This window comes from Enhydra lutris, unplaced genomic scaffold, assembly GCF_002288905.1.
Source record: "Enhydra lutris kenyoni isolate GAN:26980312 unplaced genomic scaffold, ASM228890v2 scaffoldscaffold50, whole genome shotgun sequence".
Classification (NCBI taxonomy): Eukaryota; Metazoa; Chordata; class Mammalia; order Carnivora; family Mustelidae; genus Enhydra; species Enhydra lutris.
This window is the reverse complement of record NW_019154134.1, coordinates 15,170,739-15,198,321: the sequence shown is the minus strand read 5'-3', so window position 1 is coordinate 15,198,321 and position 27,583 is coordinate 15,170,739. Positions and strand designations below refer to the sequence as shown.

At 33.0% G+C, this 27,583-nt stretch overlaps 1 protein-coding gene across 1 annotated transcript in view; it reads left to right on the top strand.

Annotated features, from left to right (window-relative positions):
• LOC111156970 (ADAM metallopeptidase with thrombospondin type 1 motif 6) overlaps positions 1-27,583 on the top strand; it is a 300,261-nt gene that overhangs the window by 129,770 nt on the left and 142,908 nt on the right. The window contains exon 8 of the mRNA XM_022518156.1: positions 2,662-2,767. Coding sequence (XP_022373864.1) covers positions 2,662-2,767 — 106 coding nt within the window. The remainder of the gene's footprint in view (positions 1-2,661; positions 2,768-27,583) is intronic.

The window sequence follows — 27,583 nt, the reverse complement described above, 5'->3', positions numbered from 1 at the left end:
TAAATACGATAGACACTAAGCTTCAAAGGAGGTATAAGCTAGAGTTTGTATTTTTCCTATATATACATATTCTGAGGAAATACATATATATATATATCTACCCATTCTATCCTGCTTTTTGAAGGTAGATTGTTTGCACTAAGATGTATTCTTCATTAGGACATTGGTAATAACACTGCCTGTACTTATGTTGTTATTTTTACCAAAGTAGATTCAAAATATGCTTCTACCCTACATCTCTTTCTTTCCCAAATATATTTCCCAATTTTTATAGCTTAATTTCCAAAATCAATACATTAATACTTTGATACATGTCAATGCATTTTCAAGCTCAGTATAAATTATTTTTCAAATTATAAACCATTATAGATTATCTTTTATACTATCTCATGGTGAAAACTGAATGACTGCATATAGATACATGTGTTGACTTTCATATGTGAAAAATATATCATCAGTACAGAATTGGTCAGGTTTTTTTCTTTTTGGATGGTCATTCTGGCAACTTTCATGTTGGTTTTTATGCTAATACTTGCATATTATCTTGCTTAGTACCTATGATGACCAATTGTAACATGGCTAAGTAGATTTAAGGGTGCAAACTGTGGCCATCAAACTGAGGAAATCTAAATGACCCAAATAGTAATCAAACCCCTATTAACACAATCACACGTAAGAACTTTGACAGCCTCAATTTTATAGGACTACAGAAAGTTGTAGGGGGTGTGAAAATAGATTAGCGTCTTAATTATTTTATTTCAGTAAACATTTAGCTCTGTATTTTTAACTAATAGTTATTTCCAAATATGTTCTTCCTGAAGTTGTTCTTTTAATAGAACAACTAAGTTAATTTTATATCAGATAGAGATGTAAATCTGTGCTTGCAAATATACCTTGGGGAGTCATTGAGAATTCTCTGTTAAAAATATTACCATATGGTATATACTAAACAGTCACAATAACAACAAACAAAAATTTAAACCATGGAATAATATATTTTGGGACATATAAGAAATGTTAATTTAACAATAATTACTCTCAGTAATTCTTTTTTAACCAAATTTCATAAAGCTCAAAACAGAAACAGTATTCAAACACTGTGGCTTTGTTCTTCCCATATCATGATGATATTGAACTCAATAGCTTAGCCAGATAATCTACTAAAAACTTTTTTGGTATTCTTTCTCTCCCAACTTTCTCTCAGTGGAATTTAGAACTAACATTTATTAAATATTTTTAATTAACCAAAAATTTAAGTCACTTTGCCCCAACTAGTCCCTCTTTTTACTTCCTCTTCTTTAGGTCCCAAGACTTCTAAGTAGATAGAAGGGCACAGCAAGGATAAAACTAGTATTTACAATAACTCAGAGGCAGAAATCAACCCTTTCCCCAGCTCCTTCCACATAAAACAGTAGGAAAAGCAAACAGTCTATTAGCAAATCTAGCACTGACCTCAAATCTGTTCCAGTGTGGCTATTGTGTTCATATTTTACATTGGAAGGTACATAAAAACAATTTCTGGAGCTTTCTTGTCAGTAAAAATATTAATTGAATAGCTTTTACTGTTCCAAGTTAGTGTCACTGGGAAATTATACATAGCATGGAACATTGCTTACTACAGTCAGTAAATATTCATTGAATTAGATTCAAATCACTTTTTGTGGTTAAATAATTATTATTTGGATAACGATAGTAGACTAGTAACATATAAAATGTTTTTCCTACTTTTTCTTCAATTTCTTTTAAATAACTTTCGTTCCTATATGTGTTAAGTATAATTTGGCTTCTGTTTCCTTATAACACATAACATTTTTCACACAAAAATTCTTTTTTCTGAGTACTGTTTTAAAGTTATGTACTAATTCACAGGGCGTGATATTCATTTGCAAGTAAATATGAAAGCTTTTACAAGCTAAAATTCCCAAGGGAAGAATACCTTGAGAACGTAACATTTCACTAGAATCAGTGAATTAACACTGTAGTTTTGGTTTATTAGTAAATCTAATGTGCTGAAGGGGGATGGGAAAGGGGATAACCACTTACTGTGCAAATGTCTTTCTTTCCATTAAAATACCTAAATAAATTGTTGCATCACTATCAGGACTTATTTCAGAAGATTAAAAAAATGCAAAACCTTCTATTTTTAACAGTTCTCATTTTTCTCTTTTGAATCATTCATTTTTGCTTTTATTAAAAAATATCATTAAAAAAACATTTGGGATTCCCTTTTTTTGGTAACTAAAAAGTTGCTTGTGTATTTTTATGAACCCACTAAACTTAAACAGATCTCTTTAGAAAAATAATGTGGATATATTTTGCTTTCTACAGCCTGAAGAATGTTAAAATAGAAATGCTTTCTTGAATTCCCTCTTCTGGCTCAAGTTACTAGGTGGTCCCAAGTTACCAGAAGTAAAATTTATAAATCTAACCCCTAGTCTAGACATTTTCCAGCACTGACTGCAGTTCAAAAAATATTAATGTCTAGCCGGCAAAGTGAAACTCCCCCCAGTGATTTTGCAAATGACTAGAAAGTTAACCTTTTGCCAGCTGCTCCTTCTGTGCATGGAGGTTATTAAAAAGAATCCAGGCATTTATAAGTATGGGCTTTTTAAGACTGAAACACCTTGGCTTGACCCTTTGTGTCTCCTTCTGTTTATTCAGGCTTGGCCTCTGTGGCTGGAATGTGTGAGCCTGAAAGGAGCTGCAGCATTAATGAAGACATTGGCCTGGGTTCAGCTTTTACCATTGCACATGAGATTGGTCACAAGTGAGTGAGTTGAAGAAAATCAAAATAAATTTTAGAACTCCACTCTTTTGAGCAACTCATAACTACTGTGTAGAGTGCCTGTGCCCAAACATACTTTACTGCCTTTTTGTCTGATTTCAGTAGAGAATGTTATCATTTGGGGTATTGGGATAAATCATCTTAAGAACTGGAGACTTGTTAAATAATCTTTCTGATTCAGTGACCCATATTTTTAGAGTGGTGAATGAACCACACTTAAGTTTTGTTATATATATTTAAAATAATTTACCTTTAGCATGGTCTGCTTATCACCCAGTTCCTCGAAGTTAAATTGTTTAAATGATCTTTCTTTTCCTCAAATGACAGTACCAATATATTTTAAAATCATCATTGATACCACTACCATAAAATCTACTTTGACTTTTCACTCTTCATATAGCTGTGAACATACCTTTTCCAGACATAAAGTTTGTGCAATCAGTGCTATGTAACTTATGTTTTCAGGTGTAATATGTCATTGAAATTAAAAAATTAAAAAAAAAAAAAACCAGTCCAAACCGATGTTACAAAAAGTAGTGAGATATCATTCTCATCACATTTTAGGAGTATCTGGAGTTCTTAATATTTGTTTTAAATAATTCTGTGCCAAAAACTGTCCTTTGGCTATCCCCCCACATGCACACACATAGCAATAAAATCCTGACATTCTTTTTTTCAAACAACAGGCAGTAGTAAATGTAAAAGCTTGTTCATGTGGAAGGAGAGAAATTTGAAAACTTTAAAAGGATAGTCAAACATTTTCAACTAAAACAAGCAGCCTACTTGCAGGAACTCCTGACATTTGTATGATTTAAGTTTTACAGTCTGCTTTTTGGTAAAGAAATGGATGTGGAAAAAAGAACAAATGAAAATGAATGTTTAGTATACGCTGGCCTTGGAGGTCATTCCTGAGATAAATCTGTAGTTCAGCTTTTTTTTTTTTCCCCCCAAATTGGAGAGTGAAATTGAGTCAGTCTGTTGCATTATTTTGTAGATCATGATTTAAATTTTACCAAATTAGTGTTGATTTAAGTATAAAGGTGAGTAACCAAGTTTAAACCTAACTTGATTCAGACATGAGGAAAAGTCAGTATTACACTTTTAACGAAGGCCCAGAAATATTGGTATTCTAGTTTTCATTGCAGTAAACAGCCAAGGGAATGGAAAGGGAAGGCCCTCCTAACCAGTCAGTTTATCTTCAATGCACTTAGAAGTCTGGCTCATTAATGACTGTCCTAATCTTATGCAACCAGACTGAATTTAATAGGTTCTGCTAGATTCAATTAAATTGAAAGGTTAGGACAAGTAACATACAGCTGACGAATAATGTGTGTATGAGAGCACTGTTACCTCATGCAGTCACAAGTTAGTCAATGTCAACATATGCATTATAAGTTTCCTTCTTTTATGTACTTAAATAGCTGAGGTAAGGGTTTATCTCTCTTTGTATCTTTTATTGTGATGAAGATTCTAACTGACCAGCTCTCAGCCTTCCTAGATTTTTGTTACTGTTATTGGCCTCTTGAGTAATTGCTCTTAATTCTTCCTAAGATGAATGGCATGTGCCTTATATAGGGGATTATGAAAGAGAAGTAGAATATGAATTAACCTTTTAGGATTTATATGCTTTGAAGTAACTTTATTTCACAGCTAATTCTTGTTTGATAATGTGACTGATAAAATGAGGAGGGGGCATATACAAAATGCTTTATATTGAGAGCCAAAAGAAATGCTTCCACTCAAAAATGTTATTTGACAAGCAAAAAATCAGCTATCCTATGTCCAGTTGATTAATATGTCCGTATCTTCCATTCCCTTTTCCCCAGACAACCTGGGCAGGGTATGTTTAACATATATTTTTCGATATATCAAATTATTATTTGCTCAGTTAGGGAAAGTCTCTTTTATGAATGAAGATCCTTTTACTTGTTTTTAAAATCTTAGTGTTTAGCTTTAAGAAACTTAAAAAGTCAACTCTAGCACAACTCATGGCATCCCTAAAATACTGTGTTCCCTATTCTTCCTGAGATAAAGCAATAGCCATGGTAAATATGTCAAGTATAGTTTTCAGTTTAAGTTTATTGAAGTTTTATAACTTGTATCATTTAGTTGGATGGATGTTAAGTGATGTGATGATATCTGCAGATTTATCACAATGAAGAATTTTTTTTTTTTTAAAGATTTATTTATTTATTTATTTATTTGACAGAGAGATCACAAGCAGGCAGAGAGGCAGGCAGAGAGAGAGGAGGAAGCAGGCTCCCCGCTGAGCAGAGAGCCCGATGCGGGGCTCGATCCCAGGACCCTGAGACCATGACCCGAGCTGAAGGCAACGGCCCAACCCACTGAGCCACCCAGGCGCCCCAGAATTTTTTTTCTTTAAGATTTTATTTATTGGGGCGCCTGAGTGGCTCGGTGGGTTAAAGCCACTGCCTTCGGCTCAGGTCGTGATCCCAGGATCCTGGGATCGAGCCCCGCATCGGGCTCTCTGCTCGGCGGGGAGCCTGCTTCCTCCTCTCTCTCTCTGCCTGCCTCTCTGCCTGCTCGTGATCTCTGTCTGTCAAATGAATAAATAAAATCTTTAAAAAAAAAAAGATTTTATTTATTTATTTGACAGAGAGAGAGAGATCACAAGTAGGCAGAGAGAGGTGGGGGAAGCAGGCTTCCTGCTGAGCAGAGAGCCCGATGCAGGGCTTGATCCCAGGACCCTGGGATCATGACTTGAGCTGAAGGCAGAGGCTTTAACCCACTGAGCCACCCAGGTGCCCCCACAATGAAGAATATTTGATATGAGTTACTGAGAAGTGCCCCCACTGAATCACTAGACCAGTGGAAGATTTTCTAGTATTCTTTACAGTATGTAAAATATGGTTTTGCACCCACTGTATACTTGTGTAGGGATGGATATACTATCTATTTTGAACAGCTATGGAATAACTTTTTTTTCTTTTGCTAGGCCTTAGTGACCATTTCTTTTTTTTCTTCTTTTTCTTTCTTTCTTTTTTTTTTTTTTTTTGGTGACTTGTATGGGGATCAGATTAGCAACAGTTTTATATCTCTCTGTGCCTTTGTGAAAACAAGAAATTAATTTTTTTGTAAAATAAAAGATTGAGGGTTTATGCTATATTTAAATAACATGTCTAGCTTTAATGTAGCTATAAGCCAAAGGTAATTAATGAAACCTTACAGAAAAGAATGCTCATTGAAAGATTTTTTAATTAAATATGTAGTTGCTATAGGTTTCATTGATGGAAAAAAGTATGATGTTGAAGAATTCAACCTGACTTCTTATATACTGAGAGAACTAATGTTTCCAAACTGTACAATAATAAAAAATATGTTTTTAAAAGATTTTATTTATTCTTTTGACAGAGAGAGAGAGAGAGAAAGAGAGGGAACACAAGCAGGGGGAGTGGGAGAGGGAGAAGCAGGCTTCTCGCTGACCAGGGAGCCCAATGCGGGGCTCTATCCCAGGACCCTGGGATCATGACCAGAGTTGAAGGCAGAAGCTTAACAACTGAGACACCTAGGCACCCCCCAAAATAAATAATCTTAAAAAGGGATCTTAAAAATATTCATAATTTTTAGGGATGCATATTGAAGTATGCACAACTGAAATGACAGGATGTTTGATATTTACTTTTTAAAGAAAGTGGAAAAAAAAAGAGAAAGATGGGGCATGTGGGTGGCTCAGTCATTTAGTGTCTGCCTTTGGCTCAGGTCAGATCCCAGGGTCCTGGGATCAAGCCCTGCATCAGACTCCCTGCTCTGTGGGAGGCACGCTTCTCCCTCTCCCACTTTCCCTGCTTGTGTTCCCTCTCTTGTTGTGTCTCTCTCCATTAAATAAATAAAACCTTTAAAAAAGAGAGAGAGAGAGAGCAAGAATAATAACATCTTGAATTTTATTATCTTGATAACGTATGCATGGGAGTTCATTATACTACTCTCTCTACTATTGTATATGTCTGATATTTCTTCGCAAAAAAGAATAGGTCCTACAATCATAAATCTTTTAGTTGACTTAGCTCATTTAATATTTAATTATGATTTAGTGGACTGTAACTGATTTTGACAAAATTTATGGAAATGTTAAATGTTTTAGTGAAAGCTGCACATATATATTGGTCTTTCTTTTGGAAATCAGTATCAATGTTTGGTCTTGCCAATAGGGATACAAAAGACTGGTTAGGAGATTTTTTTTTTCTTTTAAAGTAGGTATGTGACAGGCTTCAGGATAAAATTGTAAATTAGTTACTTGTGTTAGGAAGCTCTTATTACCATTTTCTTTAATCTGAATTTCCTTTTTCTTGCTACAAATACCTAGGTGTCTCTAAATGCTTGATCAGGGCTATACTTTCATAATAGAAGACTAATAATTAATATACTAAGGGAATTTTAGGATTTGGAACTAGTATTTGATACTGTATTTGGGACTTTAATGCCTTTGCCTAGTTTTGGTATCAAAATAATGTTAGTCTAAGAGGTATTCTGTGTGTTCTGGAAGAGTTTGCATCCCTTGAGTACGTTTTAAAATATCATTTAAGTATAATTTACATACACTAAAGATACTTTTGTGTGTAGTTCAATGAATTATGGCAAATGTATATAACCATTTAACTACAACAATTAAGATATCAACATTTTCATTACCTGAAAAAGTCCCCTTGTTCCCTTTTACAATCAATCTCCACTCTCCTCCCCTTTTCCCTGGGCTCTGACAGCCACAGATATACTTTCTATCACTATAGATTAGACTTGTCTTTTCTATAGTTCCAATTAATTCAACTTATATAAAGGGTACTCTTTGTATCTAGTTTCTTTCCCTTAGCACAAAGGATTTTGAGATTCACTCATGTTGTTATGTGTATCAGTAGCTTTTTTGGTTTCTTTTCTGAATAGTATTCCTTATCAATAGCAATAGCACATACCACATTTTTTTTTCCTCCTAGTCTGGGGCTATTATGATGAATAGGATTGCTATGAACATCCATGTACAAGTATTTGTTTGGACATATACTTTCATTTCTCTCAGATGGTACTGCTGGTAGTATGGTACATGTTAGGTTCACTTTACCATGAACTATTTCTCAGAGTGGCTATATACCTTTCTGCATTCCACTAGCAATCTATGAGAGTTCTGATTACTTCAAGATCCTTGCCAACATTTGGTTGTGTCTTTTTTATTTTAGCCATTATTATACATTTTAGTGGCATCTCATTATAATTTTAATTAATCATCTATTTTCTGATAATGATGTTAGTGATGATCAGCATCTTTTCATATGTTTATTTGTCATTCATTATCTTCTTTGAATGTTTATTCAAATCCTTTCCCACAGTTTTTTGTTTTGTTTTGTTTTTTCAAACTGAAGTGTCTCTTTTTATTGAGTTGCAGGAGATTTCAGTATATCCTGGTAAAAAAAAGTCTTTGTCATATATACACAATGTGAATATTTTCTCCAACTCTGTTGTTTGCCATTCATTTTTTTAATGGTTTTGCCATTCATTTTTAATGGTTTTTTGAAAAAAAATTTTTAAATTTTGATGAAATGTAATTTAAAATTTTCCTTGTATGATTTGTGTTTTTTTGTGTCCTAAAATGTCTTTGCCTACTTCAAAATTGTGAAAATTTTCTTCTATATTTTTGTCTAAAAGTTTAATCCTTTTAGCTTTTATATGAAGACCTATGATCTATTCTGAGGTTATTTTTTTGTATAGTATAAAGTAAAGGTTGAGGTTCTTTTTCTGTCACAAGTATCTAGTCATTTTAGTATGATTTGTTAAAACAATTGGTTGTAGTTTTCTCTTTTTAAAAATTTTTAGTTTTTCAAAGACAGCAAGAAAGCATGAGTGAGGTGGGGGAAGGGGGCAGAGGGAGATGGAGGGAGAGAATCTAAATCAGGCTCCATGCCTAGTCCAGCCCCCATGTGGGGCTCAATCTTATGACCCTGAGGTCATGATCTGAGCAAAAATCAAGAGTCATATGCTCAACTGACTGAGCCATTCAAGCACCGTTAATGTATTTCTTGAGATTTGGTATCAGAATATAGTCATATAAATTGAATTAGGAACTGTTTTATTTTCTGGAAGAGTTTGTATAGATAAGGCTGATGGTACTTTTTCCTTAAATGTTTGATAGAATTCCCCAATGAATCCATCTGAGCCTGGATTTTTTTTTAATGGGAAGATTGTTGATTAATAATTTAGTTTATTAATTAAATATAGGATAGCTTATTATCTAAATCTTCTGAAATTTTTTTTGTTAATTATGTCTTTCAAAGTATTTAGACTATTTCAACTAAATTGTCAAATTTATTATAATATTCTCTTATTGTCTTTTTTAATGTCTGTCATATAGTGTTATTCCACCATTCATTCTTGATATTTGTAATTTGTGTTTTCTCCTTAATTTCTTTTTTCCAGCTTTATTGAGATATATCTGACATATAATATTGTATAATTTTAAGGTGTACAAAGTGATGATTTGATACATGTATATAATGCAAAATGGTTGCCATGATAAGGTTAGTTAACACATGCATCACATCATATAATTATCTTTGTGTGTGTGTGTGGTGAGAACATTCAAGATCCACTCTCTTAGTAATGTTCAAGTATACAATACAGTATTGTTAACTATAGTCACAATACTCTACATTAGACCTTCAGAACTTATTCATTGTATAACTGGAAGTTTACACACTTTGAATATCTCCCCATTTCCTTCACACCCTGTCCCTGACAACCACTAGTTTACTTACAGTTTCTAGGAGTTCAGCTTTGTAAAATTACATGTAAGTGAAATTACACAGTATTGGTCTTTGATCTTACTTATTTCACTTCATGCCCTCAAGGTTCATCCTCATGGAAACAAATGGCAGGGTTTTCGTCCTTTTTATGACAATGTGATATATAAATATACATTACACATACATCTATAGATGGTTTTGGGGAGCTTGAACATTTTAACAATAACTCTTCCTATCCATTAACAAGAAATATCTTCAGATTTATTTCTGTTTTCTTCAATTTCCTTTATCAATTGCTTATTGTCTTCAGTATACAGGTCTTTTACCTCTTTGATTAAATGTAGTTCTTTTTAAAAAAATTTAACTAGGTTAAAAAAACTTAATTAGGGGCGCCTGGGTGGCTCAGTCAGTTAAGAGCCTGCCTTTGGCTCAGGTCATGATCCCAGTGTCCTGGGATGCAGCCCCGCAGCAGGCTCCCTGCTCAGTGGGGAGCCTGCTTCTTCTTCTCCCTCTTACACTCTCCCTACTTATGCTCTTTTGCTTTCTCTCAAATAAATCAGTGCTCCTGCTTAAGTTTATTTCTAATGATCTTATAGTTTCGGATACTACTGTATATGGTATCATTTTATTTCTTTTTTTCAGATTGTTCATTGTTCTAGTGTATAGAAACACAACGGATTTTTGTATGTTGACTTTGTAGTTTGCACTTTACTGAATTTGTTTATTCCAACCATTTTTTGGTAGAGTCTTTTGGATTTTTTCTATATAAGATCATGTCATCTCTGATCAGAGATAGTTTGCCTTTCATTTCTTTTTGTTGTCTGATTGGTCTGCCTAGGACTTACTATGTTGAATAGGAGAGGTGGGTGTATAAAGGATACTCTTGATTAGATATTCTTCCTGATCTTAGAGGAAAAGCTTTAAAGTTCACTGTTGATTATAATATCCTTATGGGCTGGTCATCTATGGCTTTTATGATGTCAAGGTTTGTTGCTTCTATATACCCACATTGTTGAGAGTTTTTAAAATGAAGGGACATTAAATTTTGTTAATCCATTTTCTTTATCTTCTGAGATCCTCATATGATTTTTATTTTTCATTCTATTAATGTGATGTATCACACTGATTTACATGTATTGAGTCATCCTTGCATCTCAGGGATGAATCTTACTTGATCATGGGGTGAGATCATCTTTGTATTGTTAAACTCATTTTTCTGATTTTGTTGAAAATTTTTTTGGAAATTTTGTCGAAAATTTATGTATCTATATTCATCAGGGACATTGGCCTATAGTTTTCTTCTGTTGAATGTATTCTGGCTTTGCCATAGGGAAATGCTGGTTCCTTGTGGAAGACTTTGGGGGATTTGTTTCTTTTTAGTTTTTTAGAAGAGTTTAAGAAAGATTAGCAATAATTCTTTAAATGTGAATTCACTAGTGAATTTATCGGTCTCTGGGTTTTTCTTTTTTGGGAGGTTTTTGGTTATTAATCTGTCTCCTTACTTGTTATTGGTCTGTTAAGAATTTCTATTTCTTCTTCATTGAGTCTTAGTGGGCTATGGTTTTGGGAATTTTTCCTTTTCTTCTATCTTATTTAATTTGTTGATGTATCATTGTTTGTAATTGTCCCTTATCATTTTTGTATTTTTGTTGTATCAATTGTAATGTCTTTTCTTTCATTTCTGACTATATTTATTTAATTTTTTTTCTAGTTACTCTAAGTTTTGTCAGTTTGGCTTGTTGTTACAAAAAAATCACCTCTTGATTTCACTGATCTTTTCTATTGATTTTCTAGTCTCTCACTCATTTATTTCTTTTCTGATCTTCGTTATTTTTTCCTACAAAATTTGGCTTTATTTTGTTCCTTTTTTTTCTAGTTCCTTGAGGCACAAAATTAGATTGTTTATTTGAGATGAGATCCCCCCTTCTTTTTTATAATATCCGCGTTTATCACTATATTCGTCCCTCATAGAATTGCTTTTGCTAGTACTATAAGTTTGGTATGTTGTTTTTCCACTTACATTTGTCTAAGTAGTTTTTTTGTTTTAAGTAGCTTTTTACTACACTTTTGATTCCTTCTTTGACCCATTGATTGTTCAGCAGTGTGTTGTTTTTGTGAATTTCCATGTTTTTGTGAATTTTTCTGTTTTTTTTTCCTGTTGATTCTTACTATTATACTACTATCTAATAACAGAGTCTTGAAATGATTTCAGTATTAAAAATTTTTTTAGGGCATACAATTATTATTACAAATATAATCTATACTCCTTTTAGCAAATGTTTATTATTGTGCCAAGTATAGAAGTCAAAAGTATCAACACCCAGCAATCCCATCATAACTGAAATTCAAATTTTTCTATTCCATCCATTGTGGATTTTTTTGCTAATGGATAATATGCATAGGTACTATATATGAATTATTATTTTTTTATTAAGTTTTTAATTTTAATTCCAGTATAATTAACACACAGTGTTATATTAATTTCAGGTGTACAATATAGTGTTTCAGCAATTCTGTACATTAGTCAATGCTCATCATGATAAGTGTACTCTTTAATCCCCTTCATCTACTTCATCCATCCCCCATCTACCTCTTCCCTTGTAACCATCATTTGTTCTATATATTTAAGAGTCTGTTTTTTGGTTTCTCTCTTTTATTCCCCTTTGCTTGTTTATTTTGTTCTCTAAATTTCACATATGAGTGAAATCATATGGTATTTGTCTTTCTCTGATTGATTTACTCCCTTAGCATTATACTCTAGCTCCATCCATGTTGTTGCAAATGGCAAGATTTCATTCTTTTTTATGGCTAAATAATAGTCTATTGTGTGTATGTGTACACACACACACAATGGAATATTATTTATATATCACATCTTTATCCATTCATCTGTCCATGGGCACTTGGAGAGCTTCCATAACTTGGCTATTGTAAATTCAATATTTTTAAATTTGTTAAGACTTTCGTAGTGACCTATTGTATGATGTATCCTGGTAAATGTTATGTGGGTGCTTGAGAAGAATGTGTATTCTGCTAATATTGGATAGAAAGATCTGTATAGTGTCTAAAGTGTAGTTCCACTCAGATATTTCTTCATTTCTAAGTGATGCATTGTTGAAAATCGGGTATTAGAATCCCCAACAATTTTTCAAAATTAATTTATTATCTTATTATCTTCAGTTAGCCACTGTATAGTACGTCATTAGTTTTTAATGTAGTGTTCAATGATTCATTAGTTATGTGTAACACCCAGTGCTCATCACAACACATGCGCTCCTTAATACCCATTGCCCTGTTACCCCCTTCTTTCTGAAACCTTCAGTTTGTTTCCTGGGGTCCATAGTCTCTCATGGTTCATCTCCATCTCTGATTTCTCCCCCTACAGACTTCCCTCCCTTTCCCTATGGTCCTCTGTGCTATTGCTTATGTTCCACAGATGAGTGAAACCATATGATAATTATCTTTCTCTGCCTGACTTACTTCATTTAGCATAATCCCCTCCAGTTGCATCCATGTCAGTGCATATGGTGGGTATTCATCCTTTTTGATGGCTGAATAATATTCCATGTATATATGTACCACATCTTCTTTATCCATTCATCTGTTAAAGGGCATCTCATCTCCTTCTACAGTTTAGCTATTGTGGACTAGAATACCCAGCAGTTATTATGTTGTGTTTATTTCTTGTTTTAGTTCCGTTTGTGTTTGTTTTACATACTTTGGGAATCCAATGTTGGGTGTATACGTATATACAATTTTTAAAACCTCCTTATAGATTGACCCCTTTTTGATTATATATGATCTACTTTGTCTCCTATTACAGCTTTTGAGTTAAAGTCTGTTTTGTCTGGTAAAAGTTTAGTTATCTCTCTTCTCTTTTGGTTTACATTTGCATGGAATATCTTTTTCCATCTCTTCACTTTGCACCTATTTTTTCCTTAAAGCTGAGGTGAGTTTCATATAGGCAGTGAATAGGTCAGTCTTATTTTTTTATCCATTTTGTCACTCCCAAGTTTTTTGATTAGAGAATTTAATCCATTTACATTTAAAGTAATTATTGCTATCTAAGGACTTAGTAATGCCATCTTATTATTTGTTTACTAGCTCTTTTGTAATCCCTTTGTTCCTTTCTTTCTCTCTTACTGTCTTTGTGAATGGATAATTTTTTTTTGTGGTGGTTTGTTTTGATTCCCTTTTATTTATCTTTTGTGTATCTTTGTGATTACCATGACCTTTACATAAACCATATTATAGATTTAATAGTCTGTTGTAAGATGATAACAACTTAACTTCCATTCCTGACAAAAACTCTCCTTTAATAATTTTCCTACCATATTTTACATTTTATGTCACAATTTACATTTTTGTATGTCATATCAATTAAATTATTGTAGCTATTGTTATTTTTTATATTTTATTTTATTCTTTAGCCTTTATATTAGAGTTAACATACCATCATATTATAATATTATAATATTCTGAATTTGTCTATATACTTTACCAGTATATTTTATATTTTCCTTGTGTTCTCATGTTATTTATCAGCATCCTCTCATTTCAGTTTGAAGAACTCCTTTAAGCATTTCTTGAAAAACAAGTCTAATAATGACGAACAATTTTATCTTTTTTTAGGCCTGCAAAGTTTTTGTTACTCCATTTTTGAAGGACACCTTTGCCAGGTTAAGTGTTCTTAGTGGGCAGTTTTTTTTTTTTTTCTTTCAGCATTTTAAGTATATCTCAGTCTCTCATAGTCACAAGGTTTTTCCTCAGAAATCTGATAATCTATGGGGGTTCCCTTATATGTGAGGAATTCTTTTCTTACTGCTTTTTTTTTATGAGTTTATTTTATATATATTTATTTTAGAGAGAGGGAGAGGGAGTGCAAACCAGGGAAGGGTCAGAGGGAGAGAGAGAGGCAGAGAATCAGGAGTAGACTCCACACTGAGCAGAGTCTGATGCAGGGCTCAATTTACAACCCTTACAATCATGACCTGAGCCAAAATCACAAGTCAGACACTCTACCAACTGAGCAACCCAGGCGCCCCTTCTTACTCTCCCCAGATTTGGGAAGTTCTCAGCGATAAAATCTATAAATAAGCTTTCTGCCCTTTTCTCTCAGTCATCTCCTTTTGGGACTCTAATAATGTATAGATAATTAATTTTGATAGCATCCTATTATTCAGATAGGCTTTCTTCACTCCTTTTCATTCTTTTTTTTTTTCCTTCTTTGATGAGATTTCAGTGGACTTTTCTTTGAATTCACTGGTTCTTTCTTTTGCTTTGTTGAGTCTGCTATTGAAGTTCTCTATTGAATTCTTCAGTCATTGTGTTCTTTAGCTCCAGGATTTCTGTGTTTTTTGTTTGTTTGTTTTTAAATTGTCTCTGTTGTTGAACTTCTCATTTTGTTCATGAATTAGTTTTCTGATTTTAATTTCATTTAGTTATCTATCTGTGTTTTCCTACAGCTCACTGAATTTCTTTAAGAAAATATTCTGAGCTTTTTGTCATACAGTTCATAGATCTCTATTTCTTTGGAGTTATTAGAGCTTATTAGTGTCCTTAGATTGTAGAAATGTACTTGATTCCTTGTGATCTTTATATCTTTGTATTGGCATCAGTGAGTTGAGGAAGCCATTTATTTCTTCATTCTTTCATAGACAACCATGTTGTGGGGCTACTGATGTGCTTTCTTGCCGGGCTGGCTGTCATATGTGCTGCATGGCTGGCTGGCATCACTGCCCAGCCTTCCTGATCAAGTGGTGCTGGAGGCTGTGCTCAGCAGTAGGGAGATCCAGTGACTTGCTTACTTGTGTGTGTGTGTGGGGGGGGGTCTCTAGAATGTGTCCATGGCCAAACCTAACAGAACTATTGATCAAGTTGCCTGACCAAAAGAAGCCACTGGCTCAGATGTGCACTTGCCTTGAGCCACTGGTTGGGATCTCTACTAAGGAGTCACCTCTATCTAGCAGGAATGTGAAGTGCTAATTGCTGTAAGCTTGTGTCCTTTCTCTCTCTGTCTTTAACTGGTTCCCCTAGTGATCCCTATGACACAACTAAGTGGTCCTCCTGGTAAATGATCTGGAATGCTTGGGGAACTGATGGCCACGTTGGGTTCTCTTTTTTCCACTGGAGAAGCTGTAGGCTCAGGAGGACCCTCTTGGTGCAGTGCTGCGTGGGTCTGAAAGAAGGATGATGTAGTCAAAGTAAAACTGTTCCTCTTACCACTGGAATGTAGTTTTTCGTATTTTTTTTATTTTTTATTTTTTTGTTGTTTAAGGGGATGCATCTTCCTCACCCCTGAGTTCTGAGATCCTCACAAAAGTGTCTTACCTATGGATATTTGCTAGTTGTTTTTTTTATAAAGGGGACTAAAGTTGGGAATTACCTACTTTGCCATCTTTCCAATGCCATTCCTTTTCTTCTTGATCAATATAGCTTTAGCTTTTTAAATTCTATTGTTTTCTTTTAAAAAACATTTTGATTTCATTGATTTTCTCTATTGCATGCTCACTTAAAAATTTTATTTTTCTGCTCTTTATTTTTTTCCCTTTCTTATGCTTACTTTGGGATTAATTTCCTCCTTTTTTAAAAAAAAATCCTTTTAAAGTAGAAGCTTAGTTCATTGATTTTACATCTCCCATCTTTCATAAGACCTAAAGTTATGAATTTCTTTATAGGCTCTTTTTTAGCAGCATATGCCACTTCATTATTGTGTATTTCTATTTTCATTTAGTTCAGACTGTATTTTTTTGTGTGATTTCTTCTTGAATTGTGGTCAAATAATATATTACATTATTTTGATCCTTCTAATAGAAATTTGCTTTATGGTCCATCATATTATCTATCTTTAAAGATTTTTTTTAAAGATTTTTATTTATTTATTTGACAGACAGAGATTACAAGTAGGCAGAGAGGCAGGCAGAGAGAGAGGGGAAGCAGGCTCCCCGCAGAGCAGAGAGCCTGATGCAGGGCTTGATCTGAGGACCCTGGGATCATGACCCAAGCCAAAGGCAGAGGTTTAACCCATTGAGCCACCCAGGTGCCCCTATATTATCCATCTTGATGAATGTATCTTGCATCCTTGAAAGAAAATGTTACTTGTTATTGTTGGGTGGAATGTTCTAGCATTCTCAATTAGATCCATTTGTTTGATAGTGTTGTTTAAGTCTCCTGTATTCTTAAAGTTTTTCTTTATAGTTGATCTATCCATTTTTAATAGAGAACTTTGAAATCTTAACCAGTGTATAGATTTGTCCATTTCTCCTTTCATTACTCAGTTTTACTTCGTACATTTTGAAATTTTATAATTACATGCATTCACAATTAGAACATATCTTCTTGATTAATTGATTCTTTACCATTATAAAACATCTCTTTTTATCCTTGTTAACATTACTTTTCTGAAATCTATTTTGTGTCATTAATATAGTGATTCTAGCTTTCATCTTATTGTTTGCATGGTCTGTCTTTTTTATTTTTTTTGGATTCTTTAATTATGAGTTTATGTCATTCTTTATATTTAAAGAGGATTTCTTTTTAATAATTTGTAGTTGGGTTTTGCTTTTAATCCAGTTTATCTATTTCAATTTTTTAACTGTATTTTATGTTCATTTACATGTAATGCAATTAGTGGGTTTTAGTCATTAATCTAACACTGTTGTCTAGTTTTTCTTGTCTGTTTTTGTTTCTATTTTTCTTAATTAATTACTTTAAAATATGTCATTTTATCTTCACTATTGGCTTATTAACTATACCTCCTTTATCTATTTATTTACCTATCTATCTGTTGTGGTTGCTTTATGGTTTACAATGTGAATCTTTATCAGTTTATATTCAAATAAAATTGTTGCACTTCATTTGTCACATAAGATATAGTTCATTTTTCTCCTTCCATTCTTTGGTTATTGTCACATATTTTGGTTCTTCATGTATTATAAATCCTACAAGTCCTTGTTATTATTTTTGCTTTTGACGGTTTTTTTTTTTAGAAAAATTAAAAAATGAGAAACAATATGTTTTATGCTTGCATACCTATTTTTTTTACCAGTTCTGGTTCTTTTTTCATCCTTTCATGGAAATCCTATTTTCATCTATTATGTTCCTTCTGCCCGAAAACCTTCCATTAGAATTTCTTATAATGTAGTTTTCCTGGCAACTTATTCTCTGACCTTCTATATATTTGAAAAATTTTTATTTTACTTTCACTTTTAAAGGATATTTTCACTGGATTAAAATTCTCCATTGGCAATTTTTTTGAGCAAAGTCATCTGAAATATAAAGGATCATGATGCATCATGATGACTACATGGAGTTAATGATGTTGGATGGGAAATGCCTAAAAAAAGAAGTTGTGAGATGAGACTGGTGAGCTAAATAAGAAATAGATGATACAGGGCCTTATATATGTAATAAGGAGCTTATGCATTATCTCTTAGGACAGTAGAAAGTCACTGAGTAATTTTTAATAGAGATGGTATGGTCAGATTTTCATTTTAGATTAGGTCACTATAGATACCACGTGAAATCTGACTTTCACAGAGGAGAACATGCTGCTGCAGTTGTCTAAATTAATACTATTAATATTATTTTAGAGGATCATTGTTGTGGTCTAGAAGTATGTTAAGCACAGTGAATGCACAAAATAAATATTTTCCCCATTATGCAGATGAATTAAATGAGATGAAGAGATTAAATGGTTAACCTTGGGTTGAAGGCAAACCCTCTGGCTCTAGGACGGCTTCTAAACATTCCTGATGTACAGGTTAGAGATAATGAGGATTGGAAATAGGATGATGTCATTTGGATAGATTAAAGATATATTAAAGAGATAAAATTAGCAGGGTTCAATTCTTGATTGAATAGGAGTGATGAGGGAGGAAAAATTAAGGATTACTCTTGTTTTTCAGCCTTAGTGATTGAGACACGTCAGTACCACCTGCTGAAATAAACATGGAACCAGTTTAATTGAAGGAGTAACGAATACTCTTTACATTAGGTTAAGAGTGTAGGACGTTCAGATGGAAACATACAGAGGACAATTGGATGTTCAAGTCTAAAACTAATGAGATAGGTATGGTCTAAATATATAAATTTGGGTTTCATCCATAAAGGTAAGATGCTAGAGAACTGGCATAAAGTGAAAAGAGCAGAAGGATCAGAGCTGCATAAATAATACCTAGTAATCATTTGAAGTTAAAGCTTTCATAATGCTATTTAAATTACTTTATGTCTCAAGTAGTGTTTTTTATAACCTGTTTGTTATTATATAATAACTATCACTAAGGAATTGGGCACATAATGTAGCTAATTGAATCAAGATGTATTTAGATATGACACTTGAACTTTTGTACTCTAAAAAGATACAATTTTGGGACAAATAAATTATATTTAGCTTTTTTCATAATAGTTAAACTTATAAAATTATTATATTAAGAAGCTTTCAGGATGAAAATGTAAATATATTTAAGACAGTTAGGAATCTTCTACCTATCTTAACACCTGTCCCCTTGAGAGTAAGGACGATTACTTACTCATTTTTGTGCCTCCTGTGTCTACTATATACTCAGTCTTTATCTGTGGAAGAACAGCTCTTTATTTATTTTTTTTAAATATTTTATTTATTTATTTGACAGAGAGAGATCACAAGTAGGCAGAGAGGCAGACAGAGAGAGAGGAAGGGAAGCAGACTCCCCGATGAACAATGCGGGGCTTGATCCCAGGATCCCAGGATCATGATCTGAGCTGAAGGCAGAGGCTTTAACCCACTGAGCCACCCAGGCACCCAAAGAATAGCTCTTTAAATACTAAAATCAAAAGGAATGGAAACCTCACAATTTATCTCAGCATACTTAGCCTTTTGAACTAATATTGTACTTAACTTTTTTGTGTATATGTGTGTTTACATTTCATTGGCATCTTTTTTCACTGAAATATAGTTGATACAATGTTACTTTAGTTTCAGGGGCACAACAGAGTGATTTGACAAGTCTTTACATTATGCTATGCTCACCACAAGGGTAGCTACTATCTGTCACCATACAATGCTATCACTATACCATTGATTATATTTCCTATGCTGTACTTTTTTTTTTTTTTTTGAGATTTTATTTATTTATTTGACAGAGAGAGATTGAGAGAGAGCGTGAACACAAGTAGGGGGAACAGCAAGCAGGAGAGGGAGAAGGAGAAGCAGCTTCCTTGCTGAGCAGGAAGCCCGATGTGGGGCTCGATCTCAGGACCCTGGGATCGTGATCTGAGCCAAAAGCAGATGCTTAACCAACTGAGCCACTCAGGAACCTCATCCTATGCTATACTTTTGATCCTTGTGACTTATCTATCCATTACTGGAGACCTTTATCTCCCTCCCCCTTTCACTCATTTTGCCCCTCTACCCCCATCTTCCTCCACTTTAGCAACTACCAGTTTGTTCTATGTATTTAACATCATGTAACTTTTGATGCTACTGTGAATATTGAATTCTGAACTAATACAGAAAACATCTTAAACATATATTACATTAATATAATAAAACATATATAATCATTTTTAAACACTTGGGAAATTGATAAACTATTGAATTCTTTAATTTTTATAGCAATATTCCTTTTTGTGAGACATCAAATGTTAAGTCTAATAACTTTGTAAGTGCCTACTTTAATTTAAAATCAAATTTTGAACACAGTGTTTGAGTGTCTATCTAGGTATATCTGGAATAGACTAGTAGGTTATGTAATGTCTGCAGTTGGGGAAACACTCTATAATTACTTCTTAACTTAGTACTTTCAATACTTGAGTAGATTGTTTCAATTTTTGATTGATATTTGTGTTAAGCATTAAAACATAGTATAATAATTCTTATACCTTACTCTGTAAGTATGTAATACATATTTATGTGTTTAGTTTTAAATATAATAATACACATTCTCTTTAATGTGGTGGTTTGGAATGGAACCAGCAATATATCTGAGGTATGCCTATATATGAAAAACAGCTTGCTGGGATTTTGAGTGAGATTTAATAAATCTAGAAATTAAGTTGGGAAGAATTGACATCTTCAGTATTCAGTATCAATATTCAGAATCAACAAAAAAAATATTCAGAATCAACAATGTTGAGTCTTTCATTCCATGAACACAGAATATCTCTCCATATATTTGGATCTTAGCTTTCTCTCATCAAATCTTGTGGTTTTCTGTATATGGATCCTGTACATATTTTCTTAGATACATAGCTAGGCTTTATTGATTGATTGATTGATTGATTGATTTTTGGTACTGTTATAAATGATAATTGTGTTTTAAGCTTCCAATTACAATTGTTCTTTGCTAAGGATGCCTAGGTGGTTCAGTTGGTTAGGTGTCCAACTATTGCTTTCAGCTTAGGTCATGATCTCATAGTTGTGAGATTGAGCCTCATATCATGCTCCAGGCTCAGCCTGAAGTCTACTTGAGAGTCTCTCTACCCCTCTCCCATTGCACCCCCCCCCACTTGCTTGTTCTCTCTCAAAATAAATAAAATCCTTAAGATAAAGAAGTTTATAATTGTTCTTTGCTAGTATATTGAGAAACAGTTGACTTTTGTACACTCAATCTCACATTCTGTGCCTTTGCTATACTTTCAGATTCATTCCAGGAGGTTTTTTTTTCTATTTGGAATTTTGGACATACACAACCTGTCTATCTGTGAACAAAGACAATTTTATATCTTTCTCTCCAATCTCTGTATCTTTTTTGTTCATTCATTCATTCATTCATTCATGTATTTATTTTCTTTTGTCTTACTGTACTAGCTAAGATTTCTAATATGGTATTGAATAGAAATGGTGAGAGGACAAAGTTTCCTTGAAAGTACTTAGTCTTAGGTATGAAAGTGTCCAGTTTCTCATCATTAAGTGTGGCAATTAGAGGGTTATTTTGTAGATATCATTTATCAAGTTGAGGAAGTTGCCTTTTATTTTTTGCTTGTTTGCATAGTTTTTATCATGAATGGGAGTTGGAGTTTGTGAGATGATTTTTCTGCATTAATTGATTTGATTATATGATTTCTTTCTTTTGCCTGTGGATGTAATGGAGTACACTAGTTGTTTTTGGATATTAAATCAGCTTTGAATACCTGAAATAGATTCTATGTGGTTGTAGTAGATAGTTCTTTTTATACATTGTCAGATTTGATTTGCTGATATTTATTGATGATTGTTGAATGAGAGGTATTAGTCTTTATTTTCTTTTAATGCTGGCCTCCCAGAACAAGTTAGGAGCTGTTCCCTTTGCTTCTATTTTCTGGAAAATATTATGGAAAATTGCTTTAATTTCTTCCTTAAATGTTTGTTGGAATTTGCCAGTGAAAATGTCTGGCCTATTGTTTTCTATTTTGAAAAGTTTTTAATTTTTGAATTATTATCTTTATTCAGAGGACTTTTCAGATTATAGATTTCTCTTTGTAGGAGTTTTTATAGTTTGTGTCTTTCCGGGAATTGTTCCATTTCAGTTATCAAATTTGTCAACATGGAGTTATTCATAGTAGTTCTTTATTATTGTGTTTTTTATTTCCAAAGATCAGTAATGATGAACTATCTTTCTGATATTGGTAATCTGTGTCTTCTCCCTGTTTTAGTTGGTTAGTTTGGTTAGAGATATATCAATTTTATTGATCTTTTTAAAGAATCAGCTTTAGGGGTGCCTGGGTGGCTGAGTCATTAAGCATCTGCCTTTGGCTCAGGTCATGATCCCAGGGTCCTGGGATGGAGCCCCGTAACAGGCTCCCTGCTCCCAAGGAAGCCTGCTTCTCCCTCTCCCACTCCCCCTGCTTGTGTTCCCTCTCTCACTGTGTCTCTCTCTCTGTCAAATGAATAAATAAAATCTTAAAAAAAAAATCAGCTTTAGTTTTTCTTTGTTTTCCTATTTTCAATTTCATATCTACATTTTATTTCTTTTCTTCTACATGTTTTAGACTTAAAATAGTCTTTCTTTTGTTTTCTAGAGTAAAAGCTTAGTTGTTTGACTTTAGATCTTTTTCCTTCTAATATGTGCATTCAATGCTATAAATTTCCTTTTAAGCACTGCTTTTGCTGCATCCCACAAATGTTGATAAGTTGTATTTTCATTTTCATTAAGTTCAAAAGGTTTTTAAATTTCTTTTGAAACTTCCTTGACACATATCATTTATAAATGTGTTATTTAATCTCCAAATATTTTGAGATTTTCCAGCTTTTTTTGTTATAATTTCTAGTTAAATTCTCTTTAGGTGTAAGAATGTATTTGTATGATTTTTATTCTCTTAAGTTAAAGTGTGTTTTATGGCCTAGAATATGGTCTTTCTTGGTGATTATTCCATGCAAGGCTGAGAAAATGTATATTATGCAGTTGTTGGATAAAGTATTCTATAAATGTCATTTGGATCGAGGTGATTACAAGTCATATATATATTCAGGTCAAATATATCCTCACTATATTTTTTCCCCCTGCTTGACATATCAATTACTGAAAAAGGGTTGGGGAAGTCTCCAATTATAATAGTAAATTTTGCATTTTTCCATGCATTTTTATCAGTTATTGGCTCAAATATTTGAGCACATTGTTGTTAAATGTGTATACACTAAGGATTTTTGTCTTGGAGAATTGGCCACTTTATTTTTAAGAAATGCCATTCTTGATTGCTGAGAATTTCTTTTCTTAAGTGTGCCTAATGTCTGAAATTAATAGAACTACTCCAGCTTTCTTTTGATTCATGTTATCACAGCACATCTTTTTCCATGCAGCCCTTACTTTTAACTTAACAGGATCTTTATAGTTATGGTTAATTTCTTTTTTGAACATATAGTTCAGTCTTGTGTTTTTATTCACTCTGACAATTTCTTTTAGCTGATATGTTTTGACTATTCATATTTAAAATGATTATTGATGTAGTTGAATTAATATCTACTATGTTTTTAACAGTTTTCCTCTTTTGCCCTGTTTCTTTTCCCTCTTTTTTCTACCTTCACTAGTTTTAATTAAATATTTTATATGATTTTATCCTATCTCTTCTCATAACTTATCAATTATAGTTATTTTAAAAGGTGTTAGTGTTTGACCTTGAGTTTAATATAAATTTTATAGAAAATGTATTTAATAATATATACATATGTATATGTATTTAATATATTAATAAATTGTTATGTATGTTATAACTAGTTGAAGTCTACCTTCCATTAATAGAATCCTGCCTCATATGTAGTACAGGTACCTATAACAGCAGACTTTTAGGGGTGCCCATATTGCTCAGCCATTAGAGCATGGGAGTCTTGATCCTTAGGGTCATGAGTTCAAGCTCCACATCAAGGATAGAGTTTACTTAAAATGAAAACAGCAGCATACTTTTAATTCCTTAGTTCTGTCTCTTATAACATTGCTGTTCTTCATTTCATTTAGCCATTTAATATAATTACCAGTATTTTTCCTATTTATTTAGCGTTATTATATATTATTAGTATATTATTTAGCGTTAACTTATCCTTTGTATTATTAAGAAAGACAGAGTTATGTTTGTTTTATTTATTCCTTTTCCGATGTCCTTCTTTTTTTCTTTTTTAATGTAGATCCAAGTTTCTGACTGATATAATTTTCTTTCTTCCTAAAGAACTTCTTTTTATTTCTTGTAGTATAGGTCTGATGATATATATTTCCTCAGCTTTGGGTTTTTTTTTTGTTCTATTTTTAAAGATTTTATTTGTTTATTTGACAGACAGAGATCACAAGTAGGCAGAGAGGCAGTCAGAGAGAGGAAGGAAGCAGAAAGCCCAATGTAGGGCTTGATCCCAGGACCCTGGGATCGTGACCTGAGCTGAAGGCAGAGGCTTAACCCACTGAGCCACCCAGGTGCCCCACTTTGGTTTGTTTGAAAAAGTATTATTTATTTTTCACTTTAAAAAAAGATTATTTATTTATTTATTTATTTATTTATTTGAAAGAGAGAGAGTGCATGGAACCCAATGTGGGGGTTCCAACCTGATACCAAATTTGACACTTGAGCCAAAACCAGGATTCTGATGCTCAAACAACTAAGCCACCCAGGTGCCCCTGCTTTTTCACTTTTGAAGAATAACTTCACTTGATTTAAAATTTACATAGTTTCTGATAAGAAATTGTAGCTATTTTTACTCTTGTTCCTCTAGAGGTAAGGTAGATTCCCTGCCCTCCCCCCAATTTCTTTTAAGATTGTCTTGTGACTTTTATCATTGTACTTTGAATATGATATGCATATATATAGATTTTTTTATACTGACCTGTTTGGTATTTAAACTTCCTGGATCTTTGGTTTGGTATTTGTCATTAATTTTGGAAAATATGTGGGCGTTATTCTAATTCTTAGTTTACTCTATTCTCTATTCTACTTTTGAAATTCAAATTACATGTATGTTACACCTTCAGATATTGTCCCAAGTTTTCTGGATGTTCTGTTGTTGGTCTGTGTGTATCTGTGTGTGTGTGTGTGTGTGTGTGTGTGTGTGTGTGTGTATGTTTTAATTCTTTTTTCTTTCTGCATTGTAGATTGAGAAGCTTATCTTGACCTATCATCAAGCTCATTAATTCTTTCCTTGTTGACCAGTCTAGGATGAGACCATCAAAGGCATTTGACATTTCTATTACAGAGTTTTTTTTTATTTCTGGTATTTCCTTTTCATTTTTACACAGAAATTTTCATCTTTCAGCCAGCAGGACCTATCTGCTCTTCCATATTGTCTACTTTTTCATGAGAGCCCCTAACATATTAAATATAATTACTTTAAATTCCCTGTTTGTTAATTACAAAATTTGTGTCTTTTCTGAACCTAGTTTTGATCATTGTTTTGTCTCTTTTAACTGTATATCAGCATGACTTCCCATTTTTTTATTTAAAGCCAGACATGATGTATTGTAATGATGGAGGTCCTAGCAGAACCTAAGACCTAGACTTTTTATACACCTGTATATAGCAATGTTCACATTTATTCTTGTAGTCCATGCTTACTTTTCTCTATTATTACAAATCTTCCAAAGAACCAATAAGGATTGTGTACCAAAATCAAGAGTAAGCTACTATCTTGTGGTTCAAACCATATTACTGTCACAATGTTTAGTGATATAATATATGGTGAAATGATATACAATGTAATCACAAATAAGCTACTTCTTATATATCCTACAAAATAAAAAGACATAAATTCTCTTCTTGTGTATCACCATGCAAATATATGAATATTTGCCATACATAAGGAAATAGTTTTATTAAATATAGCTTTAAAGGAGAAATTCATTTGCATAGAAAACTATTTAATTTACTGTAGAAAAATAGTTGAGAAAACACGTGTGTCTAGAGATTGATACATATGATAGACTCTCTGAGTTACAGATGCTTTCGTTAATGAATAACTTTCATTGCACAGTCTCTGGTCTCTGTATAGCAACTGCCTTGTCTCTGACTTGTGATGTCCCCTGTTTTGACCTAAGCTCTTACCTTTTCTTCTTTTATTGATTATTGTTTGATATTATATATTTTTATTACATTATTCACCATCAAGGGAGTTATATCCAAATGATACTTCTCAAGTACTGTTTTTCATGGTACACATTTGATCAATGGGTGGTCTCTCACTCATGCACAGTTTGATTCCCAAGACTTACTGAGTACCCAATATATTCACCTAACATAGACTGTATTGTGGATACAGTAATGATGAAAGAGAAGTTCCTACCCTAATGAAACACAGACTTTTTATTTACTTTTTTTTTCTTTTCCTACTCTTGAGCAGTTTTCCAACTCTTGATCAGCTACTTCAAGAATATCTTCTTTTTTTTTTTTTTTTAAAGATTGTATTATTTACTTGAGAGAGAGAGGAGAGAGCATGAGTCAGGGGTGGAGGACAGAAGGAGAGGGAGAAGCAGATCTCCCACTGAGCAGCAAGCCCACTGTGGGGCTTCATCCAGGACCACAAGATCATGACCTGAGCCAAAGGTAGACACTTACCCAACTGAGCCAAACAGATGCCCAAGAACATCTTCTAATTCACGCTCCTTCATGAGCCAAAATAAAAACAAAACTGCTAGGCTGGGGTTATATAGGCCCTGGTTCAGGGTATATCTTTATAAAAGGAAAAAACCCCACAATTTTTAGATTTAGACATAGTAGACTCATAACCATTTACCTGTAGACCTTTTTGGTAGTAGTTATAAGTCCCTTTCATAACCTATTCAATAACTTTCACTTATCTTTTTCTTTAGCAAATGTGCTTTTCTTTCAGTACCATCAATTCTGTAGAAAAATTCAAAAGTATCCCATTTTGTTTATTGTCAATTCAATTAGTGTTGTTATATACTATTTTGCATTTCAGAGACACAGGTTTAGTCCATAAAATAGATGAAATAAACTTATATGATCTTATTATTATGTGAACTAAGAATGTAATTTGGTATAACCACTTTGAAAAGGTATTTAGCATTATCTAGTAAAGTTGAAATTTTATCTAAGTCATGACCAAACAATTTATTTCCTACATATATTCTAAATCAGTGATTCTCAAATTGTGGTCCATCAATCCCTGGGATTTCTGAAGCACTTTTGGATCAAAATTATTTTCAGAACACTAAGACCTAATGTGCTGTTTTTCCTCCCCTTGAAACTGTGTTGATATTTATGGTGATTGTGCAAAAATCAGTATGGTTATAAGGGCTGGCACCCCAGCATAAGTCAAGGCAACCTTATTGTTAGTCATTGTATTTGTTACCGCCATGTCAGTTTTACTTCAGAATGTACTTGATGTAGATGAAAAAATTATGGATTTTATTAAGGCATGACTCTTACATACATATCTTTTTTAAAGTATTCTCTGTCACAAAATAGGAAGTATGTAAACCACTTTTTGCTTCATATCAGTCTGATGGTTGTTACAAAGAAAAGAACTTGTGCCATTGTTTGAGATGAACTAGCTACTTTTTTTTCCTGGAACACAATTTTTATTTGAAAGAAGAAATGAGAAACTATGGGTAGTTGGCAGAAGTTCACTTTAGAAATAAACAAATGAGCTTATTATACA